The 20,716-nt window shown below is 51.2% G+C and overlaps 1 protein-coding gene across 1 annotated transcript in view; it reads left to right on the top strand.

The window, feature by feature from the left end:
* Positions 1-20,716, top strand: part of KATNIP (katanin interacting protein) — a gene marked incomplete at its 3' end in the record, with an annotated part of 159,997 nt that overhangs the window by 39,242 nt on the left and 100,039 nt on the right. The window contains exons 3-5 of the mRNA XM_080703436.1: positions 1,379-1,548; positions 4,320-4,417; positions 11,647-11,778. Of these exons, the coding sequence (XP_080559562.1) occupies positions 1,379-1,548; positions 4,320-4,417; positions 11,647-11,778 (400 nt within the window). The remainder of the gene's footprint in view (positions 1-1,378; positions 1,549-4,319; positions 4,418-11,646; positions 11,779-20,716) is intronic.

Raw genomic sequence — 20,716 nt, 5'->3', positions numbered from 1 at the left:
TTATGTATTGACTGGTTGATGAAATTTTGCCATCGGAGACTCATAGGCAACGAATCCTGTTTTTCCCCTTAAAGCAAAGGTTCAGTGTTCACTAATTCCATGTTTATGGTGGCTTTCTGGAACACAAGAACCTCGAATAACACTATAAACTGTGTATGTATTTAGAAATGAGTCTGGCACCTGGGCCCAGTGGCACACTCCTGTGATCCCAGTACTTGGGAGGCTGAGAAAAGAGGATGGCGGGTTGGAGACAAGCCTCAGCAATTTAGCAGGACCCTGTTTTAAAATAAAAAATAAAAGAAGGCTGGGGATGGAGCTCAAAGGTAGAGTGCCTGTGTGTTCAATCCCCAATACAAAACAGAGAGAGAGAGAGAGAGAGAGAGAGAGAGAGAGAGAGAGTGTGTGTGTGTGTGTGTGTGTGTGTGTGTTTGGTACATCATACTCTTATTTTATGTGATTATGATTATTTTTGAAAACCTCAATTTTTCTAGCTTGGGTGGAATTACTTCATCACTACTGGAGAAGCCCACTTGTTACCGTTGGTTGGCTCTCTCTAATCCAGTTGATCTGGGGTGCATCAAGGTGTTCATAAGGCCCCTGGAGTGTTGGCCGTCACATGGCAGCAGTTCTGGCGGGCCAATGGGAATCCCACCTGCTGGCAGTGCAGCCAGGCAGGGTCCAGGCCTGGAGTATGCGACTGGGCCTTAGCAATAGCTAACCTAGAGACCTGGCCACGCTCGTGCCAGAGGGCGTGACAGTCTCATCACAAATCTTGAACCAGCGCCTGCATCGATATATTTTTAGCTTCATTAGAATATGAAATGATGGCATTTGTGGTATCACAGGTGAGTGTTCGAGAATGCATATATCCACTGAAGCAAAAAATTAGTCCAACCAAGCACATTTCCTGATTAGCTGCATTATGTGAAATCTCTCCTCCAAAGCCTGAGACCCTAGACCGCTTTCTGTTACATATCAAAGTGTTGCTGTTCACACAAAGCGAAATTGTATAGAATTGAAAATGCAGGGTGTGTGGTAGCAGCACAGTACAGGCGCCTCCTTTCTGCCTCGGCCACCGGGGAAGGGAACGCGTGCATTCCTTTCTGCTAAGGTACACTGGCGCCTCAGGACACGGCAGACACCTCCCTGCAGGGCCCCGCACTCTCTCTCCCGCTCACTGCTTCTCCATGTGCGCAATGGGCCCCGCAGACGCTGTCGGTAGATAAACCACTGGGCTCAGGCCACCCAGCCTCCAGTTAGAGACGCTTCACCACGGCCATTTCAAAGGTCCCTCTCTCCGGCTTAGGGGCCTTAGGGGCCATAGGGCGGCGGCTCAGACACTCATGTGAGCAGATGCAAGTGATGGTTTCTCTTCCAGGATATTAAAGCATTTGAAAGCCAAGGACCCCACGCAGCTGAGGCTGGAGCACTTGGAGCAAGGCTTCTCCGTCTACATCAATGGAGCCAATTCGGAGCTGAGGACGTCCCCACGGAAAGCTGCTCACCCAGACTTCTCCAGGAGCGCCTCCCACGCCGAGGGCGCGCGCGGTGAGCGCGGTGAGCAGGCCTTCCGGGCCAGGCAGCAGACCAGAGAGCCAGCTGGGTGTGGTGGTACACACCTGTTTAGGCCTAGTCCGCGGGAGGCTGAGACAGGAGGGTCAACTTAGCAAGGCCTTCTGAAACTTTAGTGAGATCATGTTTCAAAGTAAAACATAAAACGGGGCTGAAGGTGTACCTCAGAGGTAGAATGCCCTGGGATAAATCCCCAGGAAGGACCACACACACACACAAAAAAAAAAAAAAAAAAAAAAAAAATCAGAGATCCAGGGATGTAGCTCAGGGGCAGAGCGTTTGCCTAACACGTATAAGGCCCTGGATTCAATCCCCAGCACTGGGGGGAGAAAAAAAAAAGAAAGATTAGAATAGAAATGGTGGAACCACATCCTGTACATATGAACTTACCAGCAGATAAGTAGTTAACAAGTTACCCATACCTACTTGGGCAGAAAGAGATTATCAGGGCAAAGAAGATGAATCTGTTGTTGCTGCGGAGCCGGGGTTGATCCCAGGGCTTTGTGCGTGCCGCGCACGCGCTCCACCGAGCAGTGCCTCTAGCCTGAAAAATCGTTTTTGATTCCCTTTCAAACTGGTCTTGGCCTCCACTACCCCAGAGTAAAGGCAACCAGAGCAATAAATTCCTAATCACATTTCCTGGGGCTCCAGTGTCAGTAATTTAAGGACATGTCTAGGATAACTTTGATTATACCTGATTTTCACTTAATATTTCTTAACTTCCAGTACCTAACCCCCGTGTAATATTCGATCCCACCGGTCATTTCTGCATTTAGTTAATCCATACCATGCATACTTTAAATGGATTTCATGTGCCCTTTAAAAAAAAAAAAAGCACAGGATGCCTGTGGCTATAATGGGAAAGCTCCTCCCCTGGCGTCTGGCGCCCAGAATGATTGGGTGCTGAACGAGTGAAACGGCAGGGCACGCAGAGTCAGGTTCCCAGTTGGCTGTGCTGCTGTGGGAAAGCTAATCCGTCTCTCTGTGCCTCTGTGTGCTCATCTTTAAAATGCAATTAAAGCCAGGCGTGGTAGTACATGTTTGTAATCCCAGTACTTGGGAGACTGAGATAGGAGGAGCACAGGTTCAGGGCCAGCTGCAGCAATTTATAGTGGGGCCCTCAGCAACCTAGTGAGACCCTGTTTCCAAATAAAAAATAAAATGGGTCTGGGAGTGAAGCCCACAGGTAAAAGGCCCCTGGCTTCTATCCCCAGTAACACACACACACACACACACACACACACACACACACACACACATGCAATTAATAAGGGTGTCCACCTCAGCATGCAGGAGTGTCCTTCAAGTCAGGCCACTTTGTCTGAGAGGTCAGTGTACTACTAAGTTCCACAAAGAGAATTTGGAACATGGCAGCTGAATTTGAATGAAGCCTGTTCTGCTACTTTCTAGCCTTGAGATCGCAGGCCATCAGGCGCCTCTCTGACACTCAGTTTCCTTTTCTGCAGAATGAGAATAATTATGCCCACCTTGCAGTCTTGCCAGGAAGATTAAATGACGTGAGGCATAAAATATCTGGCACCCGGTCAGCCTGATTTGTGTTCTTATTCTAATTCATTGCCTCACAGGTATGGTAAGCCCCAAGCCATCAATACCCAGAAAGGTCAAAAAAGAAGCAAAGGAGTAAGAGGAGAAAGCGATGTCCCAACATGTTGCCCTGGGAGAGCCCCTCAGTTAACAGAGTTTGGCCTGTGCTCCCAGCCCGCAGGCGAGGAGGAAGCCGATGGCTGGCCTAGGTTCCGTGGTGGAGGAGCCAGGCAGACAAGCTGCTAGTTAGGAGAATTAGGGGATATAGATCACAAGATCTGCTGTACTGGGGCCCAGCAGTATTCTTTCAACACACACGTCTACCCTCTACCTTCTCTTACACAAATGGCACTCAGTATGAAAACCGCCTAGTACCTTGCTTCTGTTTCTTGGATACTGTTTTCTCTACACAGATCTGGCCCATGTTATTCCAGAGCATGGATGTGCTGTGGATTGTCACTAATTTACCCATTCCATCCTTTGCTGAGCATTTGACTTTTCTACTGTCTCACTACAGCAGATAGCTGTGCTGTGAATACCTCTGTACACAAGACTATGGGCGTACAGACACATTTTATTTTTATTTTTTATTCCTTCCTTTTTTTTGTTACTGGGAATTGAACCTAGGGACATTCTGCCTTCAAGCTACACTCTTAACACTTTTCATTATTATATATATTTTTCAATATTCTTGCTAAGTTTCTGAAGTTCTCGCTAAATTACTGAGGCTCACCTTGAACCTGTGATCCTCCTGTCTCAGCTTCCCAAATACTGGGATTACAGGCATGCACCACTGTGCTGAACTGATAGGAATTTTATTTTTTTGGTACTGGAGTTTGAACCCAGAAGCATTATACCTCTGAGGCACACCCCCCAGCCCTTTTAAAAATTAATTAATTTATTTATTTACTTTGCTACTGAGAGCTGAACTCTGGGGCATTCTACCTCCAAATTATACCCCTGGTGCCCCCCCCTTTTTTCTTTGGAACATGGTCTCACTAGGTTGCTGAGGGCCTCACTAAGTAGCTGAGGCTAGCCAAGAATCTGCGATCCTCCTGCCTCAGTCTCCTGAGTCCCTGGAATGCAGGCATGCGCCACCATGCCCGGCTCAACAAGCATTTTAGAAATAAGTTTCAGAATAGTCGGCTGGCATGAACTTGTCCTAGGTGCCTCACCAGTCTCCTTCCCCGTCTCTGGTGCAGATTATGGACGAAGAATGCTGTTTCGAGAAGCTGAAGACATCTTAAGACGCAGTTCACGGACGGCCCCCGGCAAAGTGCAGCGCCGAGGATGGCACCAGGTCTGGGAGCTCCGGGCAGGGAGGACTTTGGCCCTAGTTCAGCCTTTAGAGTAAGGAGTCGTGTTGCTGTGGGAAGGGCAATGCACTGAGCGTTTAAAAACCCACGGGCAGGGAGGTGTGTGCCAGGCACTGCAGAGGTGCCTGTGTGTGGAGCTGGCTTCTGGGGTACCCTCCCTGGTGCACAGGCCTCCTCTGGAGGGGCCACCCTGAACCCACCAGGGCGCACAGGAGGGGTAGGCTCACAGTCCCTTCATGATGACTCATTCATCCAGCTGCTTTTATTAAGCACCTACTGTATTAAGCCTGGCATTGTCTTGGGTTGGGGGTTCAAATATAAATGCTTAAGCTGCACCTGCAGAGATTCTGGTCCGGGGAGGATTCAAGAGTGGGTTTCCTTGTTATCAGTCCTGTGTTCACCAAGATTGGCAACTACGTTTGACACTGGACCTGACGTTTGGCCCAATAGTAAAGGCCTGTAAATGTCCAGCCCGTTTTCCAGCAACCCTGTGGGTCAGTACATGTCCTCATTGTTCCAGTGAAGAAAGCCCAGAGGCCCAGAGACACAAGCCCAGTTGCCTGGAGCCATGCAACCACTACGGGAAGAGGGCAGCCCAGATCTGACCCTGGGTCTGTGGCTGCAAACCCACTGGTCTCTCCACCGCCCCGGGGGCCCTGTGAGGGCGGAAGGTAGTTGCTGCCTGAGCTCAGGGCTGATGAGCGGGCCCGCAGGGCATCAGCCTGGTGGCTTCCTTCTGTCCCCAGCAATGAATGTTAATTTCTCCTTAATGAGGCCTTTCTCCACTTCTCACTCAAGACGTTTCTTCTGCTGCTTTCAAGTACCTCCTATTATCAGGAGCCATATTTGTGTCTTAGACTGTGACTTAATGGCTGGCCCCAGAGTCGTGCAATTTAAAAGGCTTGGCCTAAGATTAATTAGCAGCCTTCCCCAGTCTCTCCTGTGGCTCCACACTTCACAAGGCCTAATCATGGCTAATTTCCTGGCTTCCCGAAGCCAGGAGGGCTGTAATTGTCTGTCTGCACTGCCAGTGGTCGGGGTCACTCAGTGGCTGACAATAGAGACCACTCGGGCTATTTCAGGCAGGAAGGGGTGTGGTGCCAGGAGTGGGTGCTGGGTGGGCTCTGAGCTGAGCCCCCAGGAGTGGCGTCCAGAACGCATAGCTACTCAGCTCTGGCCACTGGGAGGCACTGCCCAGGACAGTCAGGGAGGTAGGGGCCAGCCTCAGGAATGCACCTTACCTGGGACCTGGGACCTAAGAATCGGGGTGCCACTGGCGGCCTCCGAGTGTGCACGTGCCTGCAGGGAACACACGGTGAAGAAAGGCCCGCACTGGCCTGGCCAGTGTGGGACAGTGTTGAAAACCCCGTCGTGTCCACAACTGTGCTCAACACAGAAACAGCCAGCGTCCATCCCTCTCCCCTCCTCTGCTCTCTGGGCTTTGTCTGTGAGAGCCGCCTGATTGGCTGAACCTAAAGGGCACCCGGTGTTTGGCTCTTTGGTGTCTACCAAACAGAAAGGAGCCCGAGGAGTCAATGGGCTCTGCTACACCCACACGTGGCTCCTCAGGGGAGCACCCCTCAGCGATCTAGATGAACCCAGGAGCATTTGGAGATGGTGAATGGGCTGGAGGCACTCCAGGAAAGAAACCACCCACTGATGTAACACGCATTTATTGGCACCTACCAGGGCCCGGGCAGGCACTGTGCAGGGTTCTGGGGTTCATCGTGCCATCAATTGGGATGGAAATGGGGGAGACAACAGTTTGCAAACATATCGGACTGGGCTGCTGGAGTCTACAAGTTAACAACTTGAAACCCATGGGTGAAGCTGCCCCCAGCTAAATTTTTGGACCCACATGGTTATTTAAAAAAGATCTTTAGGCTGGGCATGATAGCGCACACTTGTAATCCCCACGCTTGGGAGGCTGAGACAGGAGGATCACACAGGTTCAAATCCAGCCTCGGCTACTTAGTGAAGCTCTCAGCAACTTAGTGAGACCCTGTTTCAAAATAAAGAACAAAAAATAGAGCTGGGGGTGTAGCTCAGAGGTAGAATGCCCCTGGGTTCAATCCCCAATCCCCAGCACACACACACACACACACACACACACACACACACACACACACATATACACACACAATTATATATTCAAAATTCAAAATTCCTATTTCCCTAGAAAAATAGAGAAATCTGGCCTTGACCCGAGGCTAGCCTTCTCTGTTATAAGCCCTCCTGTTTGTGGCCCATGGGGCCCCTGGCGCTAAGGCCAAGTAGTAGACACTGTTAATGGTCATGTTTGGGTTATGCTTCCCTTATACCCCACTTCTACTCCCTACTGCCCGCGGGGGGGGGGGGCATCTGGAATCTGTGGCCTCTGGTGAGCAGGAGGGCATTGGACTGCTTCCTAGCTGTGTGCCCTGGCGCTGCTCACGTAACCTCTCTGAGCCTTGCTTTCATCATTTATAAAACCTCCCAGGGCAGCTGGTAATGTGTGTGTGCAGCGTATAGGTGCTTCTGTAGCAGGGGCTGTCTGCTTCCTAAGCCCAAGTGCCTGGAGGGAGGTGACAGACGCGACCAGAGCAGTGGTGAAGGGTGCAGTCTCTGTGCCCAGCAGCTGGGGTTCAGAGCCTCTGCTCACCTCTTGCTGGCCCTCCTCTGGCACCTCTTAATGCCTCTTCCTCATTTATAAGGTACAACTGATATCTGCCTCTACCTCATAGGGTAGTTGGTGGCTCAGCTGAGCCAGTTTTGCAGAGTTTCCGGAGGTACTGAGTAACTAGCACTGAGCCCTGCAGGAAGCAGCAGATGGGGAGGCGGCCGTCTGGAGACCTTGGGCTTGGCCTTCCAGTGCTTTCCTCGGCTCACTCAGTCTCCATTCCGTGGTCGCTTAGGGAGCATCTACTGAGGACTGAGGATGCTTATGGGTGCTGGGAGCACTGTACCAGCAGGCCAGGTCCTGGCTCCTCGGAGCTTGTGTACAGGCCGTGGGCGGGGAGGCAGAGGGCAGAAGTGCAGGGTCAGAGGTGCACAGCAGCCAGGGGAGGCTTTGCTGGAGGAGGGAAGGCAGCCTCAGCTCCCAGGGGGCCGAGCCTGTGCTGGAGGCAGCCAGGAAGGGGTGGGGAGGGCCTCCCTGGGGAAGGGCGCAGTCAGGGACGCAGCTCTGGGACAGGCTGAAAGGGTGGCTGGCGCGCATGGCTGAGAGGTCAGGGTGGGAGTCGGGGTCCAGGTGAGAGGGGCAGATCCCATAGGCCTCTCAGTGCATGGGAAGGAGTCTGGAGATCAGTCTAAATGTGAGGAATCCTTACAAGGGTTGCAACAGATGAGGGCTGGTGTTTGGATCCATGTTCTGGAAAGTTCCTCAGCTGCCATGTGCAGGAAGGACTGGCCGCAGGGGCAGATGGCTGGGGGCCGGGCTCCCTGAGACTGGCACGGCACTTGCTCTTTACCGAGCTCCCTTGCTTTCTGCCCCCCCTCGGCTTCACCATCACCGTCCATCGTGCCCTCTCCATATCGCTTCTCACTCCCTCGGTATTTGTGGGAGTTTTCTGGGACAGACGTGTCTCCCCGCTCATCTTTGTTACTGGGGGAGCAGCCTGAACTGTGGCTGGTAGGTGTGGATGAGGCGCCCCCTGCTGCACCCGTTGGATGCCCCCCACGCCAGGGCCAAGTCTTCTGCAAACCCTGCCTCCCCACGCTGCCCCTCGAGCAGGGACCATGGGTCCTGCAGCTCCTCATCCGTGAAGCTGGGAATAGACTCGTGTGCCAGCTACACTATTATTATTGTCAGGAGAAAGAGGGACAGGATCGCTGTCCTCTGGCCCCAAGAAGTGGAGTTAAGTGGAAAGCTGCTCCACAGTGGGTAGTCCATGGCGACGGGTTTTTGGTTCCATAGGAGAGAGGAGACAGGCTCTCCCTGCTCACCCTCTTGGATACGCTCCACTCTCCTGAGAGGCAGCCGGGGTAGGCAGAGCAGTGAAGGGCCCAAGTCCCCCCACCCCCACCCCCAGGCCAGGGACCAGTTCTCAGAAGCCACTCCACTGGGAAGCTGCCCCAGCCCTGCCGCAGTCCCGGGGCTCCTCCTGGACTGCATACAGGGCCTGCCAGGAGAGACCGGCAGCGCCGCACTGTCACCCGTGTGCTCACGCCAGCCACGGCCAGGTCAGGAGGGAGCCGGCACACGCCCACCTCATTCTCGGCATGCTCCTGCTGGCTGGGCTTCCTCAGCATCTCTGTAAATCCCAATCCCACCGACTGAGCCCCACAATTTGCCTCTTCCCATGGAGCAGGGTTCCCTTTTAGTCTTGCCTGCAATTTGTAAGCACTTCAGGTACAGCTGCCCTAAGGAAGGGGCTGCTCCAGTTAACCAGGCCGGATCCCCGGCCAGAAGGCACACCCGGACCAACAGGCTGCCGGGCTCTCTGTAAGACCCTTCCCTAGTCCTTCCGGTTCAGGGGCTTCCGGAGGATGATGGCCTCGGCTGTGGGCTTCCGAGCTACACCGCCACTGTGGAATGGGTTGCTGGTGATACATGGGCTCTTGTTCCCGCTGTCCTTTCCCTCACTACCTCCAGGCCTTACATCTTTCTGCTGCTCGCAGTGGATTAAGATTTATGGCTTCCTCAGCCTTGTAATACTTGGGTGGACAGCAGCCTAATCAACAGAGCCGTCGTTTACCAAAATGCTGTCGGATTTGATGAACGTCATTGGCTCTTAGCATTAAATTGGTAGTGAAGGGATTGGCCTTCCAGCAATTTACTGTGGGGTGGGCATTCCTTAAAGGTCTAGACAGCAGGTTCATCGCAGCCATGAAGTAGAGGCTTGGCCCTCCCTCCGCTGCTTCCCGGTTTCCGCTGTGGCCTGTGCAGCACCTTTGGTGGAGCTCTCCAGTGGAAGTGGGGCGCGGAGGCCCTTCCCTTGGTACCCTCTTTCTGAGTCCTGAAGCCCCAAAGTGAGGATAAGATAGGAAACGGCCCCCAAAAGCATTTCCTGTGAGCTTCCACATCACAGACTGTCAGGACAGTCAAGCACTGTTATTTGTAAGAGGTCAAACACATCTGGGGAAACCGCGTTGCACAAAGTGGCTGGACTCCGCAGCCCGGCCGGCCTCGGCCAGGAAGAGCCTCAGAGCTCTTCCGCCTCTAGGGGGAGCCATCGACATGTCGCACGACCAGCCCAAGCAAACGGGGCAGCCCCAGTGCTTGTTCTTTTTTGTACTTGACAATAAGCCTCGACGCACACCTCTCGGAACACTCTGCGAAGAGGTGCGGCCGATACACACAAATAACTCGGGCCTGAGCCGGGGCCGAGTGTGGGCTGAGGCCGAAACAAGCGGGCCGGGGTTGGCAGCTGACGACGTGGGGCTTGGGCGTCAAGACCTCCCATTCCTCCTCACACTGCAAAGGTCTGCCCAGGGCTGGGCGCGCACGTAGGCGGGAAAGAGCAGCGGTTTAGGAACACCCACTCCCAGGAAAGCTAAGCGGCGTGCCTAGCGGGAGCCGCCCCAGCAGTCAGCATCCCTAGCAAGGGCGGGCAGGTCGGAGGCAGGGAGCATGCGCGCGAGGGCCGGGGCCTGGGTGTGGGCGGGGCCGGGGCGGGGAGCGGGCCAGATGGAGCGCCTATTTATTCCCCTCTCCGCACCCACTCCGCAGTGGGAACTCTGGACCACATTCGTTTTGTCACATGTTGCTTCGACACCACGGTCTTCCATTATGGGCGCAGTGCAAACTCCTTGGGGCAGCGCATTGGCTTCATATTTTTTTTATTTCGTGCCCTGTGTCCAGAACTCTCAGATGCGGTTGGTTCTCCGTGTTTGGGCGATCTTGTTTTGGCGGCGGCGCTTAGCAGCTGGGGAGGGGGGAAGGGAAAGCTGCAGAGAGCCGCCTGAGCGCCCTGTTCCCTTCCCCGCGGGAGCCCTTGCTTATGTTTTTAGATTCAAATCAGAGGCCAGCAGACTTAAATCACCCCGGCTTCAGTAGCTTGCAGCCGGGCCTGGCTGGGCCAGCAGCTCAAACCATGTAACAGATTCAACTCTCCATCTCTGAACTCTGCTTCCCCTGTACCCCGTGAGGCCACCATGCTCCTGAGGGGCCGGGCCGAAGGTGCACCGTCCCTCCCGGTCACCCAAGTCTCCGCCCCCTGTATGTTAACACGACCCTTGCCCCTTCCAGGGGAGGCTGGGAGTGCACATCTGGAAACTCAGTGTGGGAGAAGGGGAGAAAGATGGAGGGGGCAGCCTGCACTTCGCCACTTTATTTTTTCCCCCAAAAATGACCCAAAGAATGCTAGAAGGAAGAGAGTCCCCGCCGCATGTAGCCTTCAGAGTCCACGGTGTTTGGGAAGTATTCCAGGTTGCCTTTCATTTGCTGAATAGCCACGGAATATCTCTGCAGACCAGGGCGTCCCAGACCTGAGATCAAGTTAGTTCACAAAGCCCTTTTTGAGATGTTTAAGGCCCACTAAAATTCTACTGATAAATAATCCTAAAGCACAAAGTTGTTTTTAAAAGTTCTGCAGGATACTCTTTGGAAGTCCAAATGTTTCCAATAAATTTGGAAACAATTTATTGGGCTTTTGTTTGTATCTGTGTGCATTTATTTATTTATTTATTTAGTAGTACTGGAATTGAATCCAGGGCCTTGTTATTTTGAGACAGCATCTCTTAAAATGCCCAGGCTGGTCTGGAACCTGCCATTCTAATCCTGCCTTGGCCTCTCAAGTAGCTGGATTACAGGCGTGTGCCACTACGCCCAGGTAGAAACTCTGGAGCAGAAGTAGCATGGCCCATCCGTGCTGGCCCATGCAAGGTAAACACTGGGCCCGTGTTCACCACAGTGTGACTGCTGTGGTGCGCAGGTCACTTGAATCTAGTTTCTGCTGGGCGTGGTGGTGCTCCTTGCAATCCCAGTACTTTGGAGACTGAGACAGGAGGATTGCAGGTTCGCAGCCAGCCTCAGCAACTTAGGTCCTCTGCAACTTAGTGAGATCCTATTTCAAAATAAAATAGGATTAGAAGTGTAGCTCAGAGGTAGAATACTCCTAGGTTCCATTCCTAGTACTCACGCACACACACACACACACACACACACACACACACACACAGACACACGAAATCTATTTCCTGTGATCAGCCCCTCGGCGCTAGGCCTTGCCCCTGCGAGGGCTCAAGGTGTCCATTCCACCATATCTGAAATGGTCTAAATCTTCATGCCTAGAAATCAGTGCAGATCAGAACGGAAGCAGGCCCGCGGCTCCACATCGAACCCCCCCTGGACTACTCGGAAGATTTTGAGCCGTGCGAGGATGTGACTGTCAAGGCTCACGGTGCTTCTGGGGATCGCCCACAGGTAGGGCAGGACTGACCCCGGCCTCACCTGGGGCCCCGAGGGACAGCGAAGCTCGGGGTGCATTGGCCCTCAGGGGTGCTTTCTAACAGACTCATCCCAGCCTTCTCTCACTCCTGGGACCCTTCACCCTATGTTCACTTCACACACTTTGATGCACACACAGAGCGGGTCCTAGACACCTGGAGGCCAGAGGTCAGAAGCATCTAGGGTCAAGGTCAGCAAGGCTGGTGTCTGACCTCAGTCCCCAGCGTCTGATCCCACAGTAGCTGGAAGGAGCTGAGAGGAAGCCAGGCCTGCAAGGGAGGAAGTTCGAGGGAGAAGGCTCCCTAGAAGGCCTGCCCTTGCCAGGATCCTAAAGGCCAAGGGAGCCTGGCGTGGTGGCGCACGCTTGTAATCCCAGCATTTGGGAGGCAGAGACCGGATGATCGCGGTTCGCGGACAGCCTCAGCTACTTAGTGAGGCCCTTTGCAACTCAGTGAGACCCTGTTTCAAAATAAAGAATAAAAAATAGGGCAGGGGGTGTAGCTGGAGGCCAAATGCTCCTGAGCTCTATTCCCAATTCCCGCAATAGTAATAATAATAATAATAATAATAATAATTAATAATAATAATAAATGCCAGGGAAGTGTTGGAGGGTGAGGAGACAAGGGCAGGCAGGTAAAGCTGGCGCTCAGCCTGTCCACACGTGTATACCTGGAACTGGTAAATATTTTGATCATCCCTGTGACCCCAGGGTAGCAGAAACCAAGTGTGTAAAAGCCCAGAATCCTGTGTAGCTGCAGCTCAGTGTCCGTGTCAGAGCAGCCACGATGAGGTTGACAGTGGGGCCATTTCATTCCCTTTCCTGAAATTGCCATTTTGTTTCTGAAATCCCTTGAACTGGAAGAGTGCTCACAGGTCCTGCCTTCCACAAGCATCTGTCAAGCCCCCATTGAACCTCAGGCTCTACTCTTGGCTCCAGAGATAGAAAAATAAACAAGCCCGGTGGGGTGCCTAATCTTAAGAAGATTACATTAAGGAGATGGACAGAAAGAAAAAAAGCAAGAAGTAAATAGTGAGATAATATCAGTATTGATAAGTTCTTCAAAGAAAACAGAAAGCTGGGCGCGGTGGCACACACTTATAATCCCAGTACTTGGGAGACCACGACAGGAGGATTGCAGGTTCACAGCCAGCCTCAGCTATTTAGTGAGGCTCTCCGCAACTCGGTGAGACCCTGTTTCAAAAATAGAAAGAATAAAAAATAGGGCTGGGGGTACAAATCAGAGGTAGAATGCCCGGAGACGAGCCAGCGAGATACTATGGGGGAGAGAGTGACGTTTGACACAGCAGAGAAGGAAAGGCGGCCATTCCCAGGTATGACATTTCAGTTGGAACCTGGCAGATGGGAAAGAAGCAGATTGGCAAGGAAAAGCATTCCAAGCCGAGGGAACAGCCAGCGCAGATGCCGCAGGGCTGGGCTGGTTCAGAGAGCACTGTGCAGGCGTGAGAGCCCAGGCCGCAGGGCAGCCCGGGCAGTGGGCAGCAGTCCGGCCTGGGGTGAGGGAGTGGGGGGTGGATGCTTGGAATTCATTCTAAGGGCAATGCTTTTATAATTAAAGCAAGTCAGCAGATCTCCCTGCTCCTGCACAAGCAGCATCATCTAGAGGGGCAGGTGCAAGTCAAGTTGCTGAGCCAGACCCGCCACCTCCGGTCAGGGTGGCATTAGCCAGCCCTGGGCCCTGGCTGCGGATTCTGCAGCGCACCCCAAGCACACAGTCTTTCTTCTGCACCCAAAACTGCTTTCCAAAATGAAAAGGACTCAAAGAGAAACCACGGAGGTTGAAGAAGGAGTCCTCTGACTCCTGGGGCATGTGTGCCTTTGTATTCTCTTGCCTCGTAGGAAGGGGCAGGTTAGAAGCAAGGGACCACTTTGTTTCACATCCCGGTTGCAAAAAGTCTAAGAGTTAGGAACATTTGTTTTCCAGGGGGAGGGATGTCATTTGCTATTCAATGACCCCATCAAGAGACCTTATTTACTTAACCAGTCCTGTGTGCACAATTGTGGACTCATCGCCTTTAACCCTCCCGCCCCCCACGCACACACACATGCACACACACGATTTGCCTCTGAATTCACCACCGTCCCCGGCACAGGATCCATCCGTGCAGAACAGGCCCTCCCTCTGTTTCTCCTACTTTGTTTGCAAAGCTGGATTTCCGCCAAGTCCAGCCTGCCCCCATCCCAGCCCCAAGCCGTGTCACACGGAATGTGTACACCCTTCCAGCCTCTGGTCAAGTCCTCGGCGCCTCTTGTTAAAGAACGCGAAGTTCTCCCCTCACCAGCTCCCCGCGACACAAGGCCGCAGTGTCCCTCGAAGCTTTGAAGCTCCATTAGCATTCCTCAGCGCGCTCCCGGCTGGCGTGGCTGCCGCTCCACCGGCACTTAATTTTCTCCACCGTGGGTGCCTGATTGTATTTCTTTCTTTCCTTCCCCCCACCCCATCCTGAGGGGACACTCCTTAAGGCTTCACAGTCAATTTCCCCTTGGAATTATTTTTCTGCGGAGGGAGAGTGTCAGATGGGCAGCCCAGTTGCCTGCAAAGGCGGAGGCATGAAGAGAAGTGGTCTGAAAGGGGGGAGGGACGAGAAGGCGCAGGGCTAGACCCGGCAGCCCTCGCCCTGTCCACAAGTGCAGCCCAAAGGAATAAAGGAAATGCGCGCCGCCCGCCTGCCCCCCCGGCTTGTGCGCTTTTCCTCTGACCTTCACTGCTGAAGCACACCAGCCATCCTGCCTTCAATCACGGCCTCGCTCAACTTCAATTTCTAGGCGGCCCTGGGTTCACAGACTGGCCAGCCGCAGACACGGTTGTGTGGCCCTGCTGCCCTGCTCTTAAAAGATGCCAACGTCTAGCTGACATTTAAGCCTCGGGAGATTCCATGTGGACGTTTGAATCGGGGCCTTCTCATGCACAGTTGGAAGATTTTGGGTCTATGTTCTTAACACAGCAACAAGGACCAGAGCTGGGGAGCAGCCACGGTCCACATCACATTCCCAGATACTGAACACAAAGCAGAGGGGGAATGCGTAGATGATATGTCCCAAGGCGATAGGGCTACTGGAAAAGTACAGCAGAGTTAAGGGGGTAGAAAGGGACGAGCCGGGCGTGGTGGTGAACGCTGGAGGCTGAGACTGGAGGATCACGGTTCACAGACAGTCTCAGCTACTTAGCGAGGCTCTTTGCAACTCAGTGAGACACAGTTTTATAAATAAAAAGACTAGGCCAGGTGTGGTGCCGCACGCTGTAATCCCCGCGCTTGGGAGGCTGAGACAGGGATCGCACAGGTTCGAAGCCAGCCTCAGCTACTTAGTGAGGCTCTCAGCAACTTAGCGAGACCCTGTTTTCAAATAAAAATATAAAATAGGTCTGGGAGGATAGCCGGGAGGTAGAAAGCCCCTGGGTTCCATCCCCAGTACCACCAAATCAATTAATCAATAAAATAAATAAAAAATAAAAAGACTAAAAAATAGGGCTGGGAGTTGTAGCTCGAAGGTACAATGCTCCTAATTTCTATTCCTAGTACCACAAAAAGAAAGAAAGAAAGAAAGAAAGAAAGAAAGAAAGAAAGAAAGGAAAAAAGAAAAGAAAGAAAGAGGCGGCAGGGCTGCTACTTTATATGGGGTTGGGAGTGAGCAGGGATTTCCCTTTGATGAGGAAATACTTAAGTAGCAGCCTTGAGGGATGAGAGAGCCATGTGGATCCAAGGTCCCAGGCACAGAGTCCAGCAGGTGCAAAGGCCCTGAGGTGAGGACTCAGGGGAGAGGGAAGGAGGAGAAGAAAGAGGAAGGAGCCGGGCGTCAGACTGCGCACAGGGCCTGAGGGCCATGGTGAAGATGTGGGATTTTGCTAGCACCAGACAGGAAGCCATGATAGGGGTTTGAGCAGTTTTACAGCTCTGGTGAAGGGAGGGTGGAGCTCCCTCAAGTACCAGGTCTTGGTCGGGTTTACTTTCCTTGAGACGTGAGCGCTGTGTGCTGCAAAGGCTGATGTTTCCATTTAGAGGAGAGAAGCTCCTTTTAAGTATTAGGAAGGAAACAAGGGGCGCATTTTTTTTTCTATTAAAATATTTTATTTTCCAAATCATGCACTATCACTAATAAAATTCTAACAATACAAAGAAGATAAAAGTCTTTCCATAATCCCCTTGCCCCAGAGGTGAGAGGCATGTATATGGGCACTGATTTAAAATGCCCTATATCATTACATCTAAGAGTGGAGAGATGGTTGGCCTGGGACATCCTGGGACTTTCCATGCACCGGTGAGAGAGATTTCCCAAGTTTAGTTATCCTGCGGTTCACCAAGGACACAGAGATGGCAGGACAACTCACGATTCTGGGATCTTCTGGGAAGCCTTCTGAGCCTTTCATCCATTGTGTGGGTAGATGCTGGAGTGGGTTGAACTGGTACTTCCCACAAGTACAATCTGAACATCTTTTCTTTGTACTGGGGATTGAATCGAGGGGCATTCCACCATTGAGCAAACCCTCCAGCCCTTTTTATTTTTTATTTTTGACAGAGTTTCACTAAATTACTGAGGCTGGCTTCGAACCTATAATCCTCCTGCCTCCGCCTCCTAAATACTGGGATTATAGCTGCGCACACCACACCTGGCTACGGCCCAGCATCTTAAAGCCATGTTTATTTCAGGCACAGGCAGCCATGTAAAGGCCAACCTCAGCTGAGCAGCCCCGATGGGGCCCCTCCCCCTGAGCTTTGGCTCCTTGGTGAGCCCTTGGTGGGCCTTCGTGGATTCCCCAGTGAGACTTTAAGACAAAGGACTGCTTTTAGGCCCGTTCTAATCCTTGAGCCTTTCTGTTTAGAACTACCATATAACCAATCTTTGAATGAAGGCCTCTTTTTTTTTTTTTTAAATTCTGTAGTGCCACTTTAAAATAACAGGATATAGCCGGGCGTGGTGGCACACGCTTGTAATCCCTGCACTTGGGAGGCGGAGACAGGAGGATCGCTCAGGTTCAAAGCCAGCCGCGCTGGCTTAAGAGACCCTGTTTCCAAATTTAAAAAATACAAAAAAAAATAGGTCTGGGAGTGTAGCCCGGAGGTAGAAGGGTTTCCAGGAACCCCAGTACCACCAAAAAATAAATAAATAAAATAACAGGCCACCCATCCCGTTTGATGATCCCTCTGCTTTTACTCAACAACACACCTGGCTGTGTTGCCACGCTGCTGCTCACTAAATCATCGTATGGTCCTGTGGTTCAAGCGCAGTTTGAGAGTTGGGGTATGAGTCCGGGGCCCCCACTGTGTGCTTGCAGAGGAGCCAACAAGGCAGGGCGGAGTGCCACCAGGCCAGCTGGGGAGGCAAGAGCGGAGAGGGGTCTAGTGCGCAGAGACAAGAGGCAGGGGCCTCAGGAGAGCGAGGCCCTGGCACGTCTGGGATGACAGTAAGTTGATTTGTTCTCTGTGCTCGTCCCTAGGATTCCAAGTCTCCCATCAGCACCAGCACCACTCCCTGTGACTTTAATTTCTCCCTTCTGAACACCCGTGAACACCCTGACCCTCCAAGTGGCATGGACAAAGAAAGGATCCTCTTAACGATTCAGGATGTAATGGTAAGGTCGATTTTCACCATCCAGCCAAGAAGGGCCAGAGTCTTTTCAGAGCCAAGCAGCCCCGCCATAGGATGGGCCCCGTGGGTGATTCTGTGAAAAGGATTAGATTAACAGCAGGTATTGGCCTTAACAGAAAAGCCTCCAGCCCCGTTCCCCAGAAGTTGAAAACAAATGATTTTTTTTTTTTTTTTTTTTTGGTGGTACTGAGGATGGAACCCAGGGAAATTCTACCTCCAAGCAACACCTAGCCCTATTTTTTTATTATTATTATTATTATTTATTTTGAAACAGGGTCTCACTGAGTTGCAAAGAGCCTCACTAGGTAACTGAGGCTGTCCTTGAACCACGAATCCTCCTGTCTCAGCCTCACAAATGCTATGATTATAAGCATGCACCACCATGCCCGGCTTCAAATGACATTTTAATTTTTTTTTTCTTTTTTTGGTGGTACTGGAGTTCCTGGAAACCCTTCTACCTCCGGGCTACACTACCAGACCTATTTTTTATATTTTTATTTGGAAACAGGGTCTCTTAAGCCAGCGAGGCTGGTTTCGAACCTGTGTGATCCTCCTTTCTCCTCCTCCCAGGCAGGGGGATTACAAGCGTGCGCCACCATGCCTGGCCAAATGACATTTTTTAAATTGATAGAAAGAGCCAGGCATGGTGGCGCATACCTGCAATCCCAGTACTTGGGAGGCTGAGATAGGAAGATTTCAGGTTTTTGACTGGCCTTACCAACTTAGTGAGGCCTTCTGCAAATTAGATTCTGTTTCAAAATAAAATAGGGTTGTGGGTGTAGCTCAAAGTTAGAATATCCTTGACTTTAATCCCCAGTACCCCCTCACACACACACACTGGAAGAGCTCACATCTCATGAGCGTGTACTAAGCACCGAGCACCATGTGGAGTAGTACCATCCATTGCCATATTAACCCTTTGAGTCAAGTGCTGGGTATTTGCATTCCCATGGCCTAGTTTGAGGAAACTGAGGAGCAGAGAAATGGTTGCTCAGCCAGGCCTCAAAGCAGCCTCAGTCTCAGGCTCCATGACTCCTCTTGATCGTGATGAACGGTCACAGGCTGGGAATCGCACTGACCTGTTTGTGCTCCAGAACGTGCCGCAGCCTGTCGTGACTATTATGGATGCTGAGCCTGGGAGCAGGGTGTTCAGAGGTGGCCATCCATCAGCTATGCTGAATAGCATTTCAAACAATGATGGAGAGAAACTCTCCTTAGCCAGCTATCTCCCCCGCGAACCCGTAACTGAGCTCATGGGTGAAAAATGTTTTCCAAAACCAAAATCAAATGAGGAAATAACCAGACAAACCCAAATTGAGGGACAGTCTACAAACCATCTGGCCCGGAGCCTTCAAAAATGTCAGTGGCGCGAAGAGAGAAAGTAAGGCTCCAGATTAAAGGATGGCAAAGAGATATCACAGCTCTGCACTGCCAGATCCAGAGGGGAAGGAGACTGCCGAGCTTAGGAAGAGTGTGGGGCAATGAACAAAATTTGAACATGGACTGTATCATATCAGTAATAGTGCTGTATCAACATTATATTTCCTGAGTTTAATACTTATATTACGGTCATATAAGAGAACATCTTTGTTCTTAGGAGACACGTGCCAAAGTGTAGGGGCCCGAGCAGTCACAGCGTTGACCACTAACGCGTAAACGAATCAGAATAAAGAATGTGTGTATACATCTTAAAAATGAGGACGTGGAAGGCAGAGAGAAATATCGCAAAATGTTAATGACGGATGGATGTAGGTGAAGGATGTCTGGGTGTCCATTATACTGTTATTATAAATTTTCTGTGGGTTTTACATTTCCCTTTTCTGTTTTCTTTTGGAACTGGAGATTGAGAACCACAATTATAAGGAAAAGAGAGAGAGAGAGCACTGTTCTCAAAATTTGATATACACGAAAATCATTAGGATATTTGCTTAAGATACATATTTTGGGACTAATCATTAAGTCAACAGAATTTACATAGGACACCGAACATTTGTGTGGTACTGGGGATTGAACCCAGGAGTATTCTGTGTCTAAGCTACACCCCAGTGCTATTTTATATTTTATTTTATTTTAATTATTTATTTATTTATTCATTCATTCATTTTGGTGGTACTGGGGGTGGAACCCAGGGGCTTTCTACCTCTGGGCTATACTCCCAGACCTTTTTTATATTTTATTTGGAAACAGAATCTCACTAAGTTGCTGAGAGCCTCACTAAGTAGCTGAGGCTGGCTTCGAACCTGCGCAATCCCCCTGTCTCAGCCTCCCAAGCATGGGGATTACAAGCGTGTGTCACCACACCCAGCTTATATTTTATTTTGAAAAAAAGGTCTCAGTAAGTTATGGAGAGCCTCACTCAGTTGCTGAGGCTTGCCGTGAACCTGCGATCCTCCTGTCTCAGTCTCGCATGACTTAACATTTTTTAACAAAAGAACTCGGGATGGCTCCCAGCCAAGGCCTAAAGATGAGGGTGTTCCTCAAATGAAAGAGGCATCTTTTTGAGGTACCTTGTGATTTAGCTATGGGGATTAGAAAAGGGAAAAGCTTAAACAAAGTTGAAGGCTCTTCCGCATCATACCAAATCGTTGACCTATAAGAGTACTGAGACATAAATTAAGGAACAAAAGAGAGAGAGAGAGAGAGAGAGAGAGAGAGAGAGAGAGTGTGTGTGTGTGTGTGTGTGTGTGTGTTACTGGGGATTGAACCCAGGTACATTCTACCTCCGAGCTACACCCCCAGCCCTATTTATTTTGTTTTTATTTTGAAACAGGGTATGCTAAATTACTGAGGGCCTGGCTGAGGTGCTGAGACTGACTTCAAATCTGTAATCCACCTGTCTCAGTCTCCCAGGCACCGGCATTACAGGCATGTACCGTCAGGTCTGGCTCAGAAGTGTTAATTTGAGCTGAGTTGCAACTGAAGGGACTCAAATCCTAACACGCCCAACGTGTTCTCGGAGGTCTCGTGGATTTCAAAGGAGTTTTAAAAAACAAAAACCACAGTCAGGAGGAGGGCGGCATGACAGCAGTTAAAGAACTGGGTTTCAGGAGTTTATTTTTATTTATTTATTTATTTATTTATTTATTTATTTTGTGGTACTGGGGTTCCTGGAACCCCTTCTACCTCGGGGCTACACTCCCAGACCTATTTTTACATTTTTATTTGGAAACAGGGTCTCCTAAGCCAGCGCGCGGCTGGCTTCGAACCTGCGCGATCCTCCTGTCTCCGCCTCCCAAGCGCGGGGATTACAAGCGTGCGCCACCACGCCCGGCTAGGAGTTTAGATTGGTGCAGGCAGGGTGACTCACTG

This window comes from Muscardinus avellanarius, assembly GCF_963383645.1.
Source record: "Muscardinus avellanarius genome assembly, chromosome: 10".
Lineage (NCBI taxonomy): Eukaryota > Metazoa > Chordata > Mammalia > Rodentia > Gliridae > Muscardinus > Muscardinus avellanarius.
This window is presented reverse-complemented; position numbering and strand designations above follow the sequence as displayed.